Source organism: Erigeron canadensis, chromosome 7 (assembly GCF_010389155.1).
Source record: "Erigeron canadensis isolate Cc75 chromosome 7, C_canadensis_v1, whole genome shotgun sequence".
In the NCBI taxonomy this organism is placed as follows: Eukaryota; Viridiplantae; Streptophyta; class Magnoliopsida; order Asterales; family Asteraceae; genus Erigeron; species Erigeron canadensis.
Genome location: NC_057767.1, coordinates 3429124 through 3443099, shown reverse-complemented (window position 1 = coordinate 3443099; position 13976 = coordinate 3429124). Strand labels below are relative to the sequence as shown.

General features: G+C 34.4%; 1 protein-coding gene across 2 annotated transcripts; it reads left to right on the top strand.

Moving 5' to 3' along the window:
• On the top strand, positions 1–13239 carry LOC122606676 (ABC transporter C family member 13). 2 transcript variants are annotated; one of them, XM_043779516.1, is made up of 34 exons: positions 1–76; positions 569–724; positions 798–929; positions 1138–1238; positions 1527–1590; positions 1701–1952; positions 2250–2319; positions 2557–2617; positions 2890–2977; positions 3101–3219; positions 3353–3450; positions 3794–3860; positions 4029–4146; positions 4555–4671; positions 4763–4843; positions 4943–5167; positions 5553–5654; positions 5754–5821; positions 6264–6395; positions 6543–6642; positions 7099–7382; positions 7954–8104; positions 8633–8808; positions 9172–9283; positions 9377–9430; positions 9782–9904; positions 10119–10217; positions 10365–10457; positions 10759–10869; positions 10945–11106; positions 11223–11410; positions 11503–11692; positions 12207–12374; positions 12950–13239. In XM_043779516.1, the coding sequence occupies exons 1-34, from the start codon at positions 11–13 to the stop codon at positions 13028–13030; spliced, it is 4209 nt and encodes a 1402-aa protein (XP_043635451.1). In that variant the 5' UTR covers positions 1–10; the 3' UTR covers positions 13031–13239. The 2 variants fall into 2 exon arrangements, with proteins under 2 accessions (XP_043635451.1, XP_043635452.1); XM_043779517.1 differs by lacking the exons at positions 1–76; positions 569–724; positions 798–929; ... (6 more) ...; positions 3101–3219; positions 3353–3450 and having other exon boundaries at positions 3724–3860; positions 6495–6642.
• The last annotated feature ends 737 nt before the right edge of the window (positions 13240–13976 follow it).

The following is a 13976-nucleotide window of genomic DNA, read 5'->3' as shown; positions in this document are numbered from 1 at the left end:
TGGAGCAAGTATGATAACATGTGTTATATTTGTTGTGACCACAATGACCGAAAGGACTACCAGAGGACGTCGAAAGGTAACTGTTAGATATATAAATTAGTGGTGTTAAATTGTAAATTTCCATTAGTGGAAGGGGTGTTAGTGTTAAATTAGGCTTATGTATAAATATCCCCTTCCACCCATTTTGCAACTAATGCTTTCATATCAATAATATCTTTTTTATACATTTATCAAGTTTCTCTCAAAACACACACTAGACATAATCCACCATATTTCCATAATTAAGCTTAATTCTATATATTACAGTAACCAATGAAGTAGTGATTATAAATCGATATGATGTTGGTGTTACAGGCTGATTACACGATTCTATTCGTTGCAGTCCATACATACAGTATTTTCCGACTTTATATGGTGGATCAACTAGTGTGCGTTAAGTTCAATATGATCAATACATGATGTAGTTATATCAGTTTTTCAACTTGTACCAATAGTTAATTGGATAGCGGATGCAATTCATTACGTATAGTTATTATGTTGATTTGTTGTTTAATGATGTTCATTACAGATATACTTCTATGAGAAAGTCTTTTTGCTACTTCTACCTGTCATTGGGGCATGCATTGCATGTTTTGACATGATTATGCTATTAAGCAACACAAAAACGGGTCATCCTGCTTTATATCACGAGTGGCTTGTTAGATCTTCTCAACTCATAGTTTGGGTAAGACTGCCTCTGATTCTTGCGTAGGTGTGAAGTATTATACTTGTAATAATTCTTTTGATGTACATTACAGGTCACATTACTTCTTGTCTCAAGGTGTGATTGCTGGTTATTTGTTTTATCTAATCGGGTCTTGTGCTTTTGGTGGATTATGAAACCGTTCTTAGCAATTCCATCTTTACAAGCAAGCTTCTCTTATTTAGAGGTACTTTTTGTATGTTCATATATTATTACTATGAAGGCTTCTGTTTGTTTCCATGACCTTTTCTTATATATCTACCATGTGAAAGACTTTATACGATTCTCAACTTTCTTCGTCGTTTAATAATGATCAGAGAAAAATCTTACCGGTAGGTGCTTTATTCTATAGAAAGAATGAAAGACATAAGTTAAGTTATGACGTTGTTCTGCAGGTTTTTAGCTGTATTAATGAGAGCTTAATAGTTCTAGTGGATGTTCTGTTTGGTACCTTGGTTAATATCATCAGAGTGAAGCAGGCATCTCGTAGGAACAGGTAAACCATGACGAATTTCAGTCCTCTTTAAATTGCAGAGAATCTTTTTTAAATTTCACTCCCCCGATTTAAAGTTTTTCTAAGGAACTATAGTAAGCAGCTAAATATGTTGGAGATTATTATCAGACGAATATTTATTTGAAAGATCCAGAGAGCATAAACCCTGCCAAGACATGAATTAGTGTTGCATACTTTTCTAAGTACCATCTATAAATATCTATTTTCCTGGCAATTGAAGAGCAAACATTATTGTTCCTAAAACTGAATTTGTTTCTTTCAAACATGTAGTTCAATGGAAGAGTCGCTACTGTCCAGTGAAATGGCTATCGACGAAACTTTTCAAGAAAGTCCTGTATGTTATTTATTTCTGTCAGAAGCAACTTTTATAAAAGATTAACAATATCTCATTGTTACCTAGTTTGGAATAAAGTAACTTATGTGTCATTTACTTGTTTATCAAAGGGGGGTCTTGCCAGATTTTGGAATGTCATGACATTTAAATCTATCAATTGTGTAATGGAACACGGTGCAAAGAAACAACTAAACTTCGACGATTTGATTCAATTGCCGGTTGACATGGATCCCTTGTTCTGCCATGATTCTTTGCTAAAATGTTGGGAAGATCAAAGAGGACTTGATTGCTCTCATCCTTCTTTGTTTTGGACTATATGTTATGCATACGGTTGGCAATACATTTGCTTAGGCCTGTTAAAGGTACTTTTGAGGATTATATCTTTCTTTTTTTCTAGATTACATAAAAGAAACAAATATCGAAGTTTACAAAATAGAACATAAGGATATCGTACACTTATGAGAGTTACTTTGATCATTTTAGAATGGTATGGGTAAAGTAGTTGATTTACAAAAACATGGGGACTTTTTTGCCAAGAAACGGCCGAAAGCAACATGGGTGGCCTAACTATACAATATCACAAACAACAATAAAGAAAAGTTAAACCCTTAGATTAATGAAGTAGTAGGCTTATAATGTCAATTATCTTCCAATTTCAGGTAGTCAATGATCTTCTTGGTTTTGCTGGACCCTTGCTTCTTAATATGCTGATCAAATATCTTCAAGAAGGTCAATTGCTACATTTGCATCTCATTTGGTTTCTAGAATAGTATTGTATTGTCCATGCTTCCTATAAGAACGGTAGGCCTTTACAACTGTCATGCATAAAGTTATGGTTATCCTTCTTCCTGTTAATCACTTATGATTACAGTTTTCTGTATGTGTAATTAACGTTGAATTTTCAAGAGTCTTATGACTTTTTCACATGCAAATGGAATATTAAAAATCATAAGTTTCTATATACAGGATCAGGAAACTTTAATGGTTATCTCTTCGCCATTTCCCTCGGCTTAACTTCCATTTTGAAGTAAGTCTTATGGTTATATTTTGATTACTTTAGCATAAAATACTTATTCGTATTAATGACGTGTTCCGAGGTACAAGTCTAATACAACTGTGTTTCTTCTCATGATTAGATCATAACTTGTACCTTTTATTCCATGAAGTATTCATGTGTTTCACTGATAAAGGTGTTTATACATTGCTTCTAAGTTGCAAAAAGAGTCTAAGATACTCACTGATGTAAACTTATGTTCTATCATAACTTGTAACAATTCTTGTATGAACTCATTTCTGCAGATCTTTTCTTGATACACAATATACATTTCGCCTCTCCAAGTTAAAGTTAAAGCTACGTTCTGGTCTTATGACTGTTTTATTTCGAAAGGCAAGTACTTATCGTCTGATATATTGTATCTATTTATAGATAGAGACACACATATATGTATGGATGTATAAATTCAGGTAAGTTATGAGCTAACCATCAAGGTTCCCGTCATGAAAATTTCAGTGTCTCCATGTAAGCCTAGCTGAAAGATCTAAATTTTCCGAGGGAGAAATTCAAACATTCATGTCTGTGGATGTGGACCGGACCGTCAATATGTGCAACAGTTTTCATGACATGTGGAGGTCTTTATCTATTTTTTTGACATATCTGCAACCATAGGTGTTGGTCTTTTATGCTATCATTATAGTTAAGGTTAACATGTTTCTAATAGAGTAATAAGCCTTATCGGTCGTATTGATTCTCTAAACCTTTCAGCTTGCCACTACAAATTGGAATTGCCCTGTATCTGCTCTATACCCAAGTTCAGTTTGCTTTTGTTGCGGGAATCACAATAACTATATTGTTGATACCAGGTAAAGTCTCCTTGCATTTGTTTCTTTACATGAATACAGTATGTAAGTAACGGGTCAAAATCGGTATATTTTCTGTTAGAGTCAAAACAGGCCTGGTCAGGCTGACCCGGAACACTTTTGCTCCAAACATTATCTGTTAAAAGTTAATGTTAGACACGATTACAAAAGATGAATGTCTGACATTACATATAAATTGTGGGTAAACTTTGACCCTTTGATCTGTTTTCCTTTCAGATATTCTCTTTTTATACATTTTCACATTTCTTACTTCTTTGATATATGATATCTATGTAATATTGTAATCATTTATTCATACTGATAAAGTTACAATAACAACATGTAGTAAATAAATGGATTGCTGAGTTGATTGCTAGTGCCACTACAAATATGATGAAGCAAAAGGATGAAAGGTGAGTGCACTTTGCAGATATCTTCATAGTTGTTACCAAACCAGTTTTCTCTGTTATTACTAATAGTCTAATAGTATTGTTTTGGAGACAATTGTATCTTGAAGTCTTTGTGATAGAGTTCTAGATTAAAATATAGGCCTAATTTATAACATGTAACACCTGGGACAGGGTTAGAAGAACTGGAGAGCTATTGACATACATTCGAACTTTGAAAATGTATGGTTGGGAGCTTATTTTTACTAGCTGGTTGATGAAAACAAGATCCTTAGAAGTGAAATATTTGTCAGTAAGAATTACTCTTTACATTAAGATACATTGATATAGCTGGCATTTCGATTCATCGATATATGAATGGTTTGATTCATGTTATGTACTATCTTTAATGGGTCAAACATGCAAAATAAAGAAGTTGGCTAACGAAACAGTCAAATTAATTTAATGGTCAAATGGGTTGAAGCCTAGATTATATTTTGAGTTCGTGAAACCTTATAATCATTTAACTCGAAATATTTATAAAAAGAAGTGGAACAAAAGTGCTTTTGGTCAACCCCAAGACAATCTGTAAAAATTCCCGTTTTGACGGGAACTTTGCTTTGACATGCCACCCCTAGTTGAAGCCTAGATTATATTTTGAGTTTATAAACCGCCTTTCATCATAATGCAATGAATCTTTATTCTGATCTCTTTTTTATAGACAAGGAAGTACTTGGATGCATGGTGTGTATTCTTTTGGGCAACAACACCAACTCTTTTTTCTTTGTTCACATTTGGACTTTATGTAATGATGGGAAATCAACTTGATGCAGCAACGGTATAACAGTTCTTTCAATACTTGGAGTTCCCTGTGGTTTTTTCTTATTAGCATTTTGATTTTTTGGTAATTTTATCATCGAATTTTGCAGGTTTTCACTTGTCTTGCTCTATTTAACAATTTGATCTCTCCATTGAACTCATTCCCATGGGTCATTAATGGGTTGATCGACGTGAGTTATGCAAATGCCCTCTTGTAAACAAACAGCTTCATGATAAAGTTTGTAAATTAACAGGCAATATGTTTTGTTTCTGTTAAAATTTCTCCACAGGCATTCATATCTACAAGACGGCTGGGCAAGTTCCTCTCATGTCATGAGCATGAGCCTCGTAACTTGCAGACAAACAATTCTTCATCATCATATGAAGAAATGGATATTTTCATGAAAGATGTTTGTTGTGCATGGTCAAACAGTGATCAGGAAGTCAAGAAGCCGATTCTGAATCATGTCAATCTTGCAATTCCAAAGGGTTTTCTAGTTGCTGTTATTGGAGAGGTCAACTCTGCTCTTAGGAGTCTTGCCACTTTGATTGGTCATTTAACTTACCACAGAGTATATCTTGATCTGGAAAACGAGAGGGTCGGGTGGGTCAAAAACAAATGGAGTTTCTTGTCTGGATTAACCATCAAACACATTTTTGTCCAGTTTAATATCAATATATATATACACACACACAGACACACACACACACACGAAAAGTTTATTATTACACTAATAATCTCAATATTTGACCATTGATTTAGGAGGTTGTAATGGGTGTCTTTAAACCCATTTTGCCATGATAGACAGCTACACTTCATACAAAAGTCCATAAATTTTTACTACTGTATAAGATTGTGATATAATTGTCAGCATTACATAATGGAATGCATGTGTTCAGGTTGGTTCAGGTAAATCATCCTTGTTAAATTCCATCCTTGGAGAATTGAAGCTTATTAAGGGATTTATATATTCAAGTGGATCTGTGGCCTATGTCCCACAGGTTTGATAATAACCTTACTAAATATGATGAGCTCATACTTTCTTTGAGTCATAAATTTATAACTTATACTTATTAACCTATCCATGTTTGGAGCTGTAGATTCCGTGGATTCTTTCTGGCACTATCCGTGATAATGTCATATTTGGGAAGGACTATGATCCGATAAGGTACTTTTCTCTAAGAATGAACTTGAACAAACCTTTCAAAGATATTATTGATCCGCAGAGTTTGATCCCTAATCTGTCCAAGTGTACTCCATTTATTTGAGGTGGCAAAATGTGCAAGTTGGGTAATCGATAGGAAGGGGCAAATTTCTAGCATAGTTGGAAATGGGTCAAATCAGTTTGACCCGAAACATTCTGTACACAAAATGATACAAAATTTATAAAATCACAACAGCAATCTACTTATTGTACAAAATGATTTAGGAGGTTATACGCTTTAAGCAAGTTAGAATGCTTTCTCCATTAGAAATAAAACATAGCCTGAAGTGACCCATTCAGAATTACATTTTTTGTACAGAATGTTCACTTTGAAGATAAGGAGTGCAATACATTTTGAAGATCTCTATTGTTTGGTAATAACGTATGGGTCAATTTCTTTGTACAGGTATTCTGCTGTTCTAGAGGCATGTGCCCTTGACACAGATGTGTCCCTCATGGTTGGAGGTGATATGGCTTATATTGGAGAGAAAGGGATTAATCTTTCAGGTGGACAGAGAGCTCGTCTTGCACTTGCCAGGTGCCGTTATCTATCGTTTCTCATTGGCATTCACAATTGATAATGTGCAAGAAGTTTATTGTTATTCATGAAAGTTCTTATACTTAAGGGGATGAACAGGGCTGTTTACCATGGATCTGACTTAGTCATGCTGGATGATGTCCTTAGTGCAGTTGATGCACAAGTGGCTTCTTGGATATTATCACATGCACTCCTTAGTCCTCTTATGAATCAGAAAACACGCATTCTTTGCACCCATAATATTCAGGTAATGACTGTATGTCCTTGTTAGAGGTAGCTATGTTGATGCATTTACTTACGAGTGGGTTGATTTGGGTTATGTTTTATATCTAATGGGTCAAATAAGACACAAAAAAGTTTATCTTATTAGAATATTGGTTCAATGGATTGGAAGCCGCCCAAATTATATCTTTAATGCATAAAATCACATGAACCATTATATTAAGAAATTAGATGATGGATGAAATGCTCAAATTTGTATTCATATCTGACACACTAATTATTTCTAACTCTTTTGACCAAGGCGTTTCAGGTGAATCCAACACGACTTGGCCCATTTCGACCGAAACAATAACTTACCCATTTTGACTTGTTAGGCTGTTACCAACCCGGCCATTTTGTCACATATTTTCCTTGCTAATAAATAAACAACTGCTGAAATTCACTGGACTTCATACACTAAATAATCTTTTACATTTAACAGGCAATATTCGCTGCAGATATGATTGTTATAATGGACAAAGGACAAGTGAAATGGGTAGGGAGTCCAACTGAATGTTCAACTTCTTCATACGCATCATTGTTTAGAACTGAAGAGTTTAACACATCTTCTGAGACCAAATTACAAGGAGAAAGTGGAGATACTTGTATGGAAGTTGAGGAGAGTGTTATGTTAAAGAGCGAAGGTGTAGATATTATGGATACCACTGACAATATTATCGGGGTTGAAGAGAGAAAAGAAGGCAGAGTTGAAACAACCGTGTACATGTGAGTCAATCTTTCAGTGAGTGACATTTTTCAAACCATCATTCTTGTGAATATGCAAAGTAAAAAATTTTAAAACTTTTTTATAGATGCAAGAATTTGAATATAAGTTCCAAGTAAAATGCTCTCTTTTATCTGTATCAACATTGCTGTAATTATTTAAAATCAATTGTTTCTGCAAACAACGGTGTGTATAGATGGCAATATCGACTTGTTTATTTGTTAATGCGGGTGCATTTTATCTCAAATGGGTCAAATAGATAGAAGAAAATTTAATAGAAGAGGAACTAGTTAAATGAGTTAAAAGCCATATAACATTTATTTTTATTGCGTACAACCTTGTCATTTTTGTTCAAAGATTTAGATTATGACTATTGCTTCATTTTACCTGTTTCCCAATCCCCCATCCTGCTTCTTGTGACCTTTAAGAATGTGTTTCAGCATACTTGCTAGGTTGACACTTAATTTGAAAAGAAAGGGCAGTGGTCCAAAAAGTCGCCTTTTCTATATTAGTGTATCCTGTCTAAAATTTATAAAACGGACTAAACTTCAGTTATTTTCTTTTATTGTACAGGAGTTATGCTGCATTCACTGGTTGGTGTATTACAGCTGTAACATGCCTGTCAGCAATTTTAATGCAAGCTTCTCGAAATGGAAATGATCTATGGCTGTCTTACTGGGTTGATATATCAGCATTAGAACAGCATCCAACATCCTTTTATCTGGTAAATTTTATTACTTGCTGATGGTCGGATTTCATGCTCACACTAACTTTAGGCAGTATTAGTGAATCATAGATTGTCAATATAAACCGAACTAATTCCAAGAGCTCAATTCCTAACGAATATGAGTCTCACAGGAATCTTATGCTGCAATCATATTCATATAAGAAATCATCCTTTGAACTTTAAAGTGAATAAGTGACAAGCTGGGTGGGTGAGGTAATGGGTCCAGGTTATATCTATAAACGTTTTAGTAGGGATTAAAACCGATTGGATTGGTTGGTTTGACCATAAAGTTTTTATATCCATTCCCCTTTAAGAAACTTTTTTGTTTTGACCCATTTGAGATTCTTGACAGCCAATAGTTAATCAATCGAAATTGCCACTCTAGCATTTATAAGGACCACATGCTTTTCTGTTTACTCAATGCACTCTTTTGCATGTTTACAATGCAACTGCGCATGAGACTGCAGATGCATAGCTACGTAACTGGCAAAATAGGCATTTGTGAACTTTTTATTGACACTGCAGGTTATACTCTGTATCTTTTGTGTGGCGAACTCCTTTCTTACTCTAGTTAGGGCGTTCTCATTTGCATATGGCGGTCTACGTGCAGCAGTTCAGGTGCACAATAACCTGTTGAAAAAGCTTGTTGATGCACCTGTTGCATTTTTTGACCAGACACCAAGTGGAAGAATACTGAACAGGTAGCTTAAATTCTAAAATGAGCATTTCAGGTAATGGGTAATAACAGGCTGGGTAGGGATTGGCCACACAAAGATTTCCAGATTTTATTTTTACAATTACTTGAGTTTTGAATATGATTTACAAATAGTATAACACCACAACAATGATCTAATTTCCGAATCAAGATATTCAGAATGGATTAAAAATGCAATTTGGCAATTTCCGTCTCGTTTGACCAGTTTCCTTTAAGCTATTATTTTACTTTACATAACCCAAATCGGGCTAACTTCCTAGTAAATGGTCAGAATTACGATCTCTGATAAAACTTCTTCGATAAAATGAGTATCATCTTTTATGAATGTACATATTGATTATGTTTGTAGGCTGTCGTCTGATCTTTACACAATTGATGATTCTCTACCTTTCATTCTCAATATTCTACTTGCCAATTTTGTCGGCCTCTTAGGAATTGCTTTAATTCTGTCCTTTGTGCAGGTAACTAATTGATGAAATAGGGTCATAATTACATTTATTATATAGTTTATATATTAAATTTTACGAACTTTGATCGATATACTTTTATTGTAGGTCATGTTCTTGCTTCTCATATTGCCTTTTTGGTATATCTATAGCAAAGTGCAGGTATAAGCATGAAGAGGAAATCTTGTCAATATGTTTTTCTTGAGCTTGTTGCAATTTATCTTTCATATGCTTATGAATGGGTCAATTTGGGTTGTGGTTTAACTCAAATGAGTCAGTCAAACAATTTAGCTAAATGCCGAACAGGTCAAAATGTGTTAAAAGATTGCCAAAAGTACGTTTTTTGTATAGAAATTCCTAAATGGCTTTGTTCAAAGTTTTGAATTATCAACACGTGACCTTAAAAACCGAAAATCGTTTTGACCCAATATCCAACGCATCCATACTGCTACCTCTACAAATTGTATCAGTGTCACAATAGTGACATTACCCTCTAAATAAGGGACCATTCAGTTCTACTACAGGTCAACATCAAGAGAACTGAGAAGGCTAGACAGCGTATCACGATCACCCATATATGCATCATTCTCCGAGATACTTGACGGGTCATCAACTATAAGGGCGTTCAAATCCGAGGTAAATGCTGTGCTAAAATTTTGTTATATAAAGATTTTTATCTTAAAGACTCTTTACATTAGCAAAGTTTTCATATTTTAAGAGCCTAACAGGGATGAGCAAACCTATTAGCTTAAGATTTCATATATAATAGCTTGAAATTTATTACTAGTACGATACATGTATATGTACTTCAGTCTAATGAGACTAAGTAATGCTCTTTGTCTTTACGCAGTACTTTTTCATGACTGTATTCATGGACCATGTCAAGATGTATCAGAGAACTTCGTATTCAGAGTTAATTGCAAGCCTGTGGCTATCTTTACGCCTGCAGGTATTACCAATAAACACAGAATCAGTATGGCATTGTAAACAAGATTATATGCTAACGTGAATCTATGTAATGTAACTTTTTATTACAAATTACTTCAATGGAATCTTTAGAAAATATTACGAAATAGTAATTACTGTGTGATCTTAGTTCTTAGCAGCTTTTGTTGTCTCATATGTCGCGGTGATGGCGGTTGTTGGATCTCACGGATATCTTCCTGTCAATTTAGGTACCCCAGGGCTGGTAAGTTTTCAGTCTCTTTAGTTTGTCATTTAGTAAATTTTATTACTCATATTGTTAGTACTTAGTACATGTCTAAACCAAAATGTACAATAATAGTACTTATCTATTGCTTCTTTTATCTTTTGGTTTCTTAAACATTTAACAATCTGTCAAACATTCAACTGTCGGGTTATTAGATATTGTAACCTCAGATAGGAGAAACAGATCCAATCACTATCTTAACACCCCTTTAAGGTTATATGTCAGTTTTCTTATTCTTTCCATAAACATTATTTTTAATATTTGAAAACTTTGTAAACAGGTTGGATTAGCCCTGTCATATGCAGCTCCAGTTGTATCATTGTTGGGGAGTTTTTTGACAAGTTTCACCGAGACTGAGAAGGAATTGGTCTCGGTTGAGAGGGTTCTGCAGGTCTGAACATGAGAATTATGTTTGCTTGTTAATGCTTACTTTAAATAAATGAACAGTTGATTGCATCTGTTATAGTACATGGACATTCCACAAGAAAAATTTCAAGGGAACAAGATTTTGGATGCAGCTTGGCCATCTCATGGGCAGATTGAATTTCAAAATGTAGCACTCAGATATATGCCGTCTTTGCCTCCTGCATTGCGTAATCTAAGTTTGACTATAGCTGGAGGAACACAGGTTTGTATATTTAGTAACATAAATATATTTATATGTATTCTATTCCTATGCAATTCCTTGAAATGTTATTGTATATATGTCATACTTTATACAAACATCAATGTAATTTTAATCAGGTAGGAATTGTTGGAAGGACGGGTGCTGGAAAATCTAGCATTTTGAATGCTTTATTCCGCCTTAATCCAATATGTCAAGGACATATTATAGTTGATGGCATAAACATAGCGGACATTTCTCTAAGAGATCTTAGGTCACGTTTAGCGGTCGTTTCTCAGACTCCATTCCTTTTTAAAGGAACTTTAAGGTAGAATTGGATACATTTCACTGCATTGATTGGTGATAGAAAATCCATCTATGTCTCTTATATATGTTAACGTTATCTGATACAATATCCAGGGAAAATTTAGACCCCTTAAACTTGAGCGACGACCATATAATGTGGAAAGCTCTAGAGAAATGTCATATTAAAGAGGAGGTTCGAGCTGCAGGGGGATTGGATATGCAAATGAAAGAGTCTGGAACTTCTTTTTCAGTCGGCCAACGACAACTTATTTGTCTTGCACGTGCCTTTCTTAAGTCTACTATGGTCAGAACTCACCCTTTGTCTCTTGAACATGTGGCAAAATGGGTCAATTAGTAAACAGGCCAAATTGGATCAGGTTTATTGACCCAAAACACTATCTTTCCATAAAACCTTTAATATCTACATTATATATAATTAGCACGTTATAAATAAATTACATGAAGTATGTTGAGACCGTTTACAGCACAATCATCAAGCTAAAGGGGTTCAAGTCTAAAAGCAATTGTTAATAGAGGGAGTAACCTACAAGCTTATATACATGCTTAGAGTTTATATGATTTCTAATGTGGGACTTGGGTTTACACCCAACAAAAATATATTTTGGTCTGTTTGATCCATTTGATCCGTTTCCTGCGTAATAAACTTTTGGTATGGATCATTCTACCACTTAGAGATGACACATAACCCATACAGACCCATAAGTAGATGGGTCAGCATTGAAACCTGTATCTGGTCTTTGGCTTTTGTGCTGGTATTCTTTCTAAGTCTCTTAACGGTATTAAATGATGTAATGCAGGTGTTATGTTTGGACGAATGCACAGCAAATATAGACACTCAAACTGCTTCGAAACTGAAGGATGCCATATCTAGTGAATGCAGAGGGCTGACGGTGATCACAATTGCTCATCGCATCTCTACAATTCTAGACATGGACAATGTACTGATTCTTGATCAAGGAGTCTTGGTATGTTCATGGAATTGACATTGCTCATTCTTTACCTGTGTCACTTTATTCAACACTGCATTATAAAAACTTAAATATAGAGGATCTATAGGATAGCATATGGCACTGTAAGTCTAAGCTTCAAATTTTTTAGAGGTGGCAAATGGGAGAGCTGGGTTGAGGCAGTTTGGGTAATGGGTTAAAGTGTTAAACAGGTTCTGATTGAAACAGTTCTTTTCTAATATTGGGTTGAAATGGTGCGAGATGGGTTGACGTTGACCAACAAACAGTTTTTTCTTCATTTTGTTCTGTAAATAACTAATGTTTTAGTTATAATTATAGAACCATATCAGCCGGAAAACAGTATTAATGTTTGAAAAATTATCATTTAGGAGGTTGTATACTTGTATGTGTAGAAATTTGAACGACTTTCATCTCATGGTGACATGTTCCCCTTGATACTAAATTTTCGATTTGACGAGTTTGAGATGCAATCACACAATCCAAATCAATTCATTTATAAGTAAATTCTTAAAGTTGAGAGGACCTATAACATATGAGTTAAATTTTTTTTTTTTTCTATTGTAATGGCACAGGTGGAGCAAGGGAACCCTCAAATTCTAGTCCAAGAAGAGTCTTCCAGATTTTCAAGTTTTGCTAAAGCATCTTCAATGTAATGTAATTTTCATCACCACTGATCGAGTTTGTGTGTTTTTGTATGTGTTGTAATATTACATTACACACTGTGATAGCTAAACTTAGAACAACATAAAGTAGTAGTTTCTTGTAGTGTTTCTAGGCAATTAACCCTTTCTTGTAGTGTTGTAGTATCTATCTACATATTCTCAAGAGGATATAATACTTGCTCAAGTATGTATTGCTTATATGGTCATATTTCACCTTACTTTGCTTAAAATTGACAATCTTTTTTATTTCAAACGAGTCATGAATCTTAAAAATATGGATCATCAAAGTGGTCGTAGACAAATCAAAATACAATACGTGTAGAAAATTGATACTAATAAGTAAGCATGTGAATGATGCGCCAAGGACCACAAAGGATGTCCAACATATAGCAAAACTTAATTTGAGACACAAAAGTCCACCCGAGGTCTATGGTTCCAAACTTGGAGACGAAGGAGTGGATCATTTGTTATGCTCGTGGTCGCGTATGCCGTATGGAATTGTGTCAGTTTATGATGGAAGACGTGCCCACTATATGATTTTAATGTTTAAATTTTAATAAATATTTACAAGCATGTGGGTTTAAGAGGAACGAGAAGAGATATTTAGGAAACATTATTATGATAGCTTGTTGGTGTACTTTATAAAATAATGACAACGTCAAAATGAAGGGGATTGTGCACAGTACTAAGTCTCTGGGCTTTTTATTATGGTATAGTAGTAGTAGATCTAGGAATGGAGTTATTAGTTGGGAATATTAGTGTAAATTTAATATCTTGTAAGTAATTAGTTGTATATCGCTACCGAATTTGGGGGAGAAAATTTGGCAATTAAAATGTACTAGAAAATTTGATTATAAGGACTAAAAATATTAAGGACAAGTTTAGTTGTATAAAATGTTTTCTAGTTTTTTATTTTTAATTCTTTAAAAAACGGAAG

Coding starts and splice junctions, on each gene's coding strand:
- LOC122606676 (XM_043779516.1), top strand. CDS start 11: ATGATAACATGTGTTATATTTGTTGTGACCACAATGACCGAAAGGACT. Junction 2,618..2,889: donor GGCTTAACTTCCATTTTGAA/GTAAGTCTTATG, acceptor TCATTTCTGCAG/ATCTTTTCTTGATACACAAT. Junction 4,147..4,554: donor TAGAAGTGAAATATTTGTCA/GTAAGAATTACT, acceptor TCTTTTTTATAG/ACAAGGAAGTACTTGGATGC.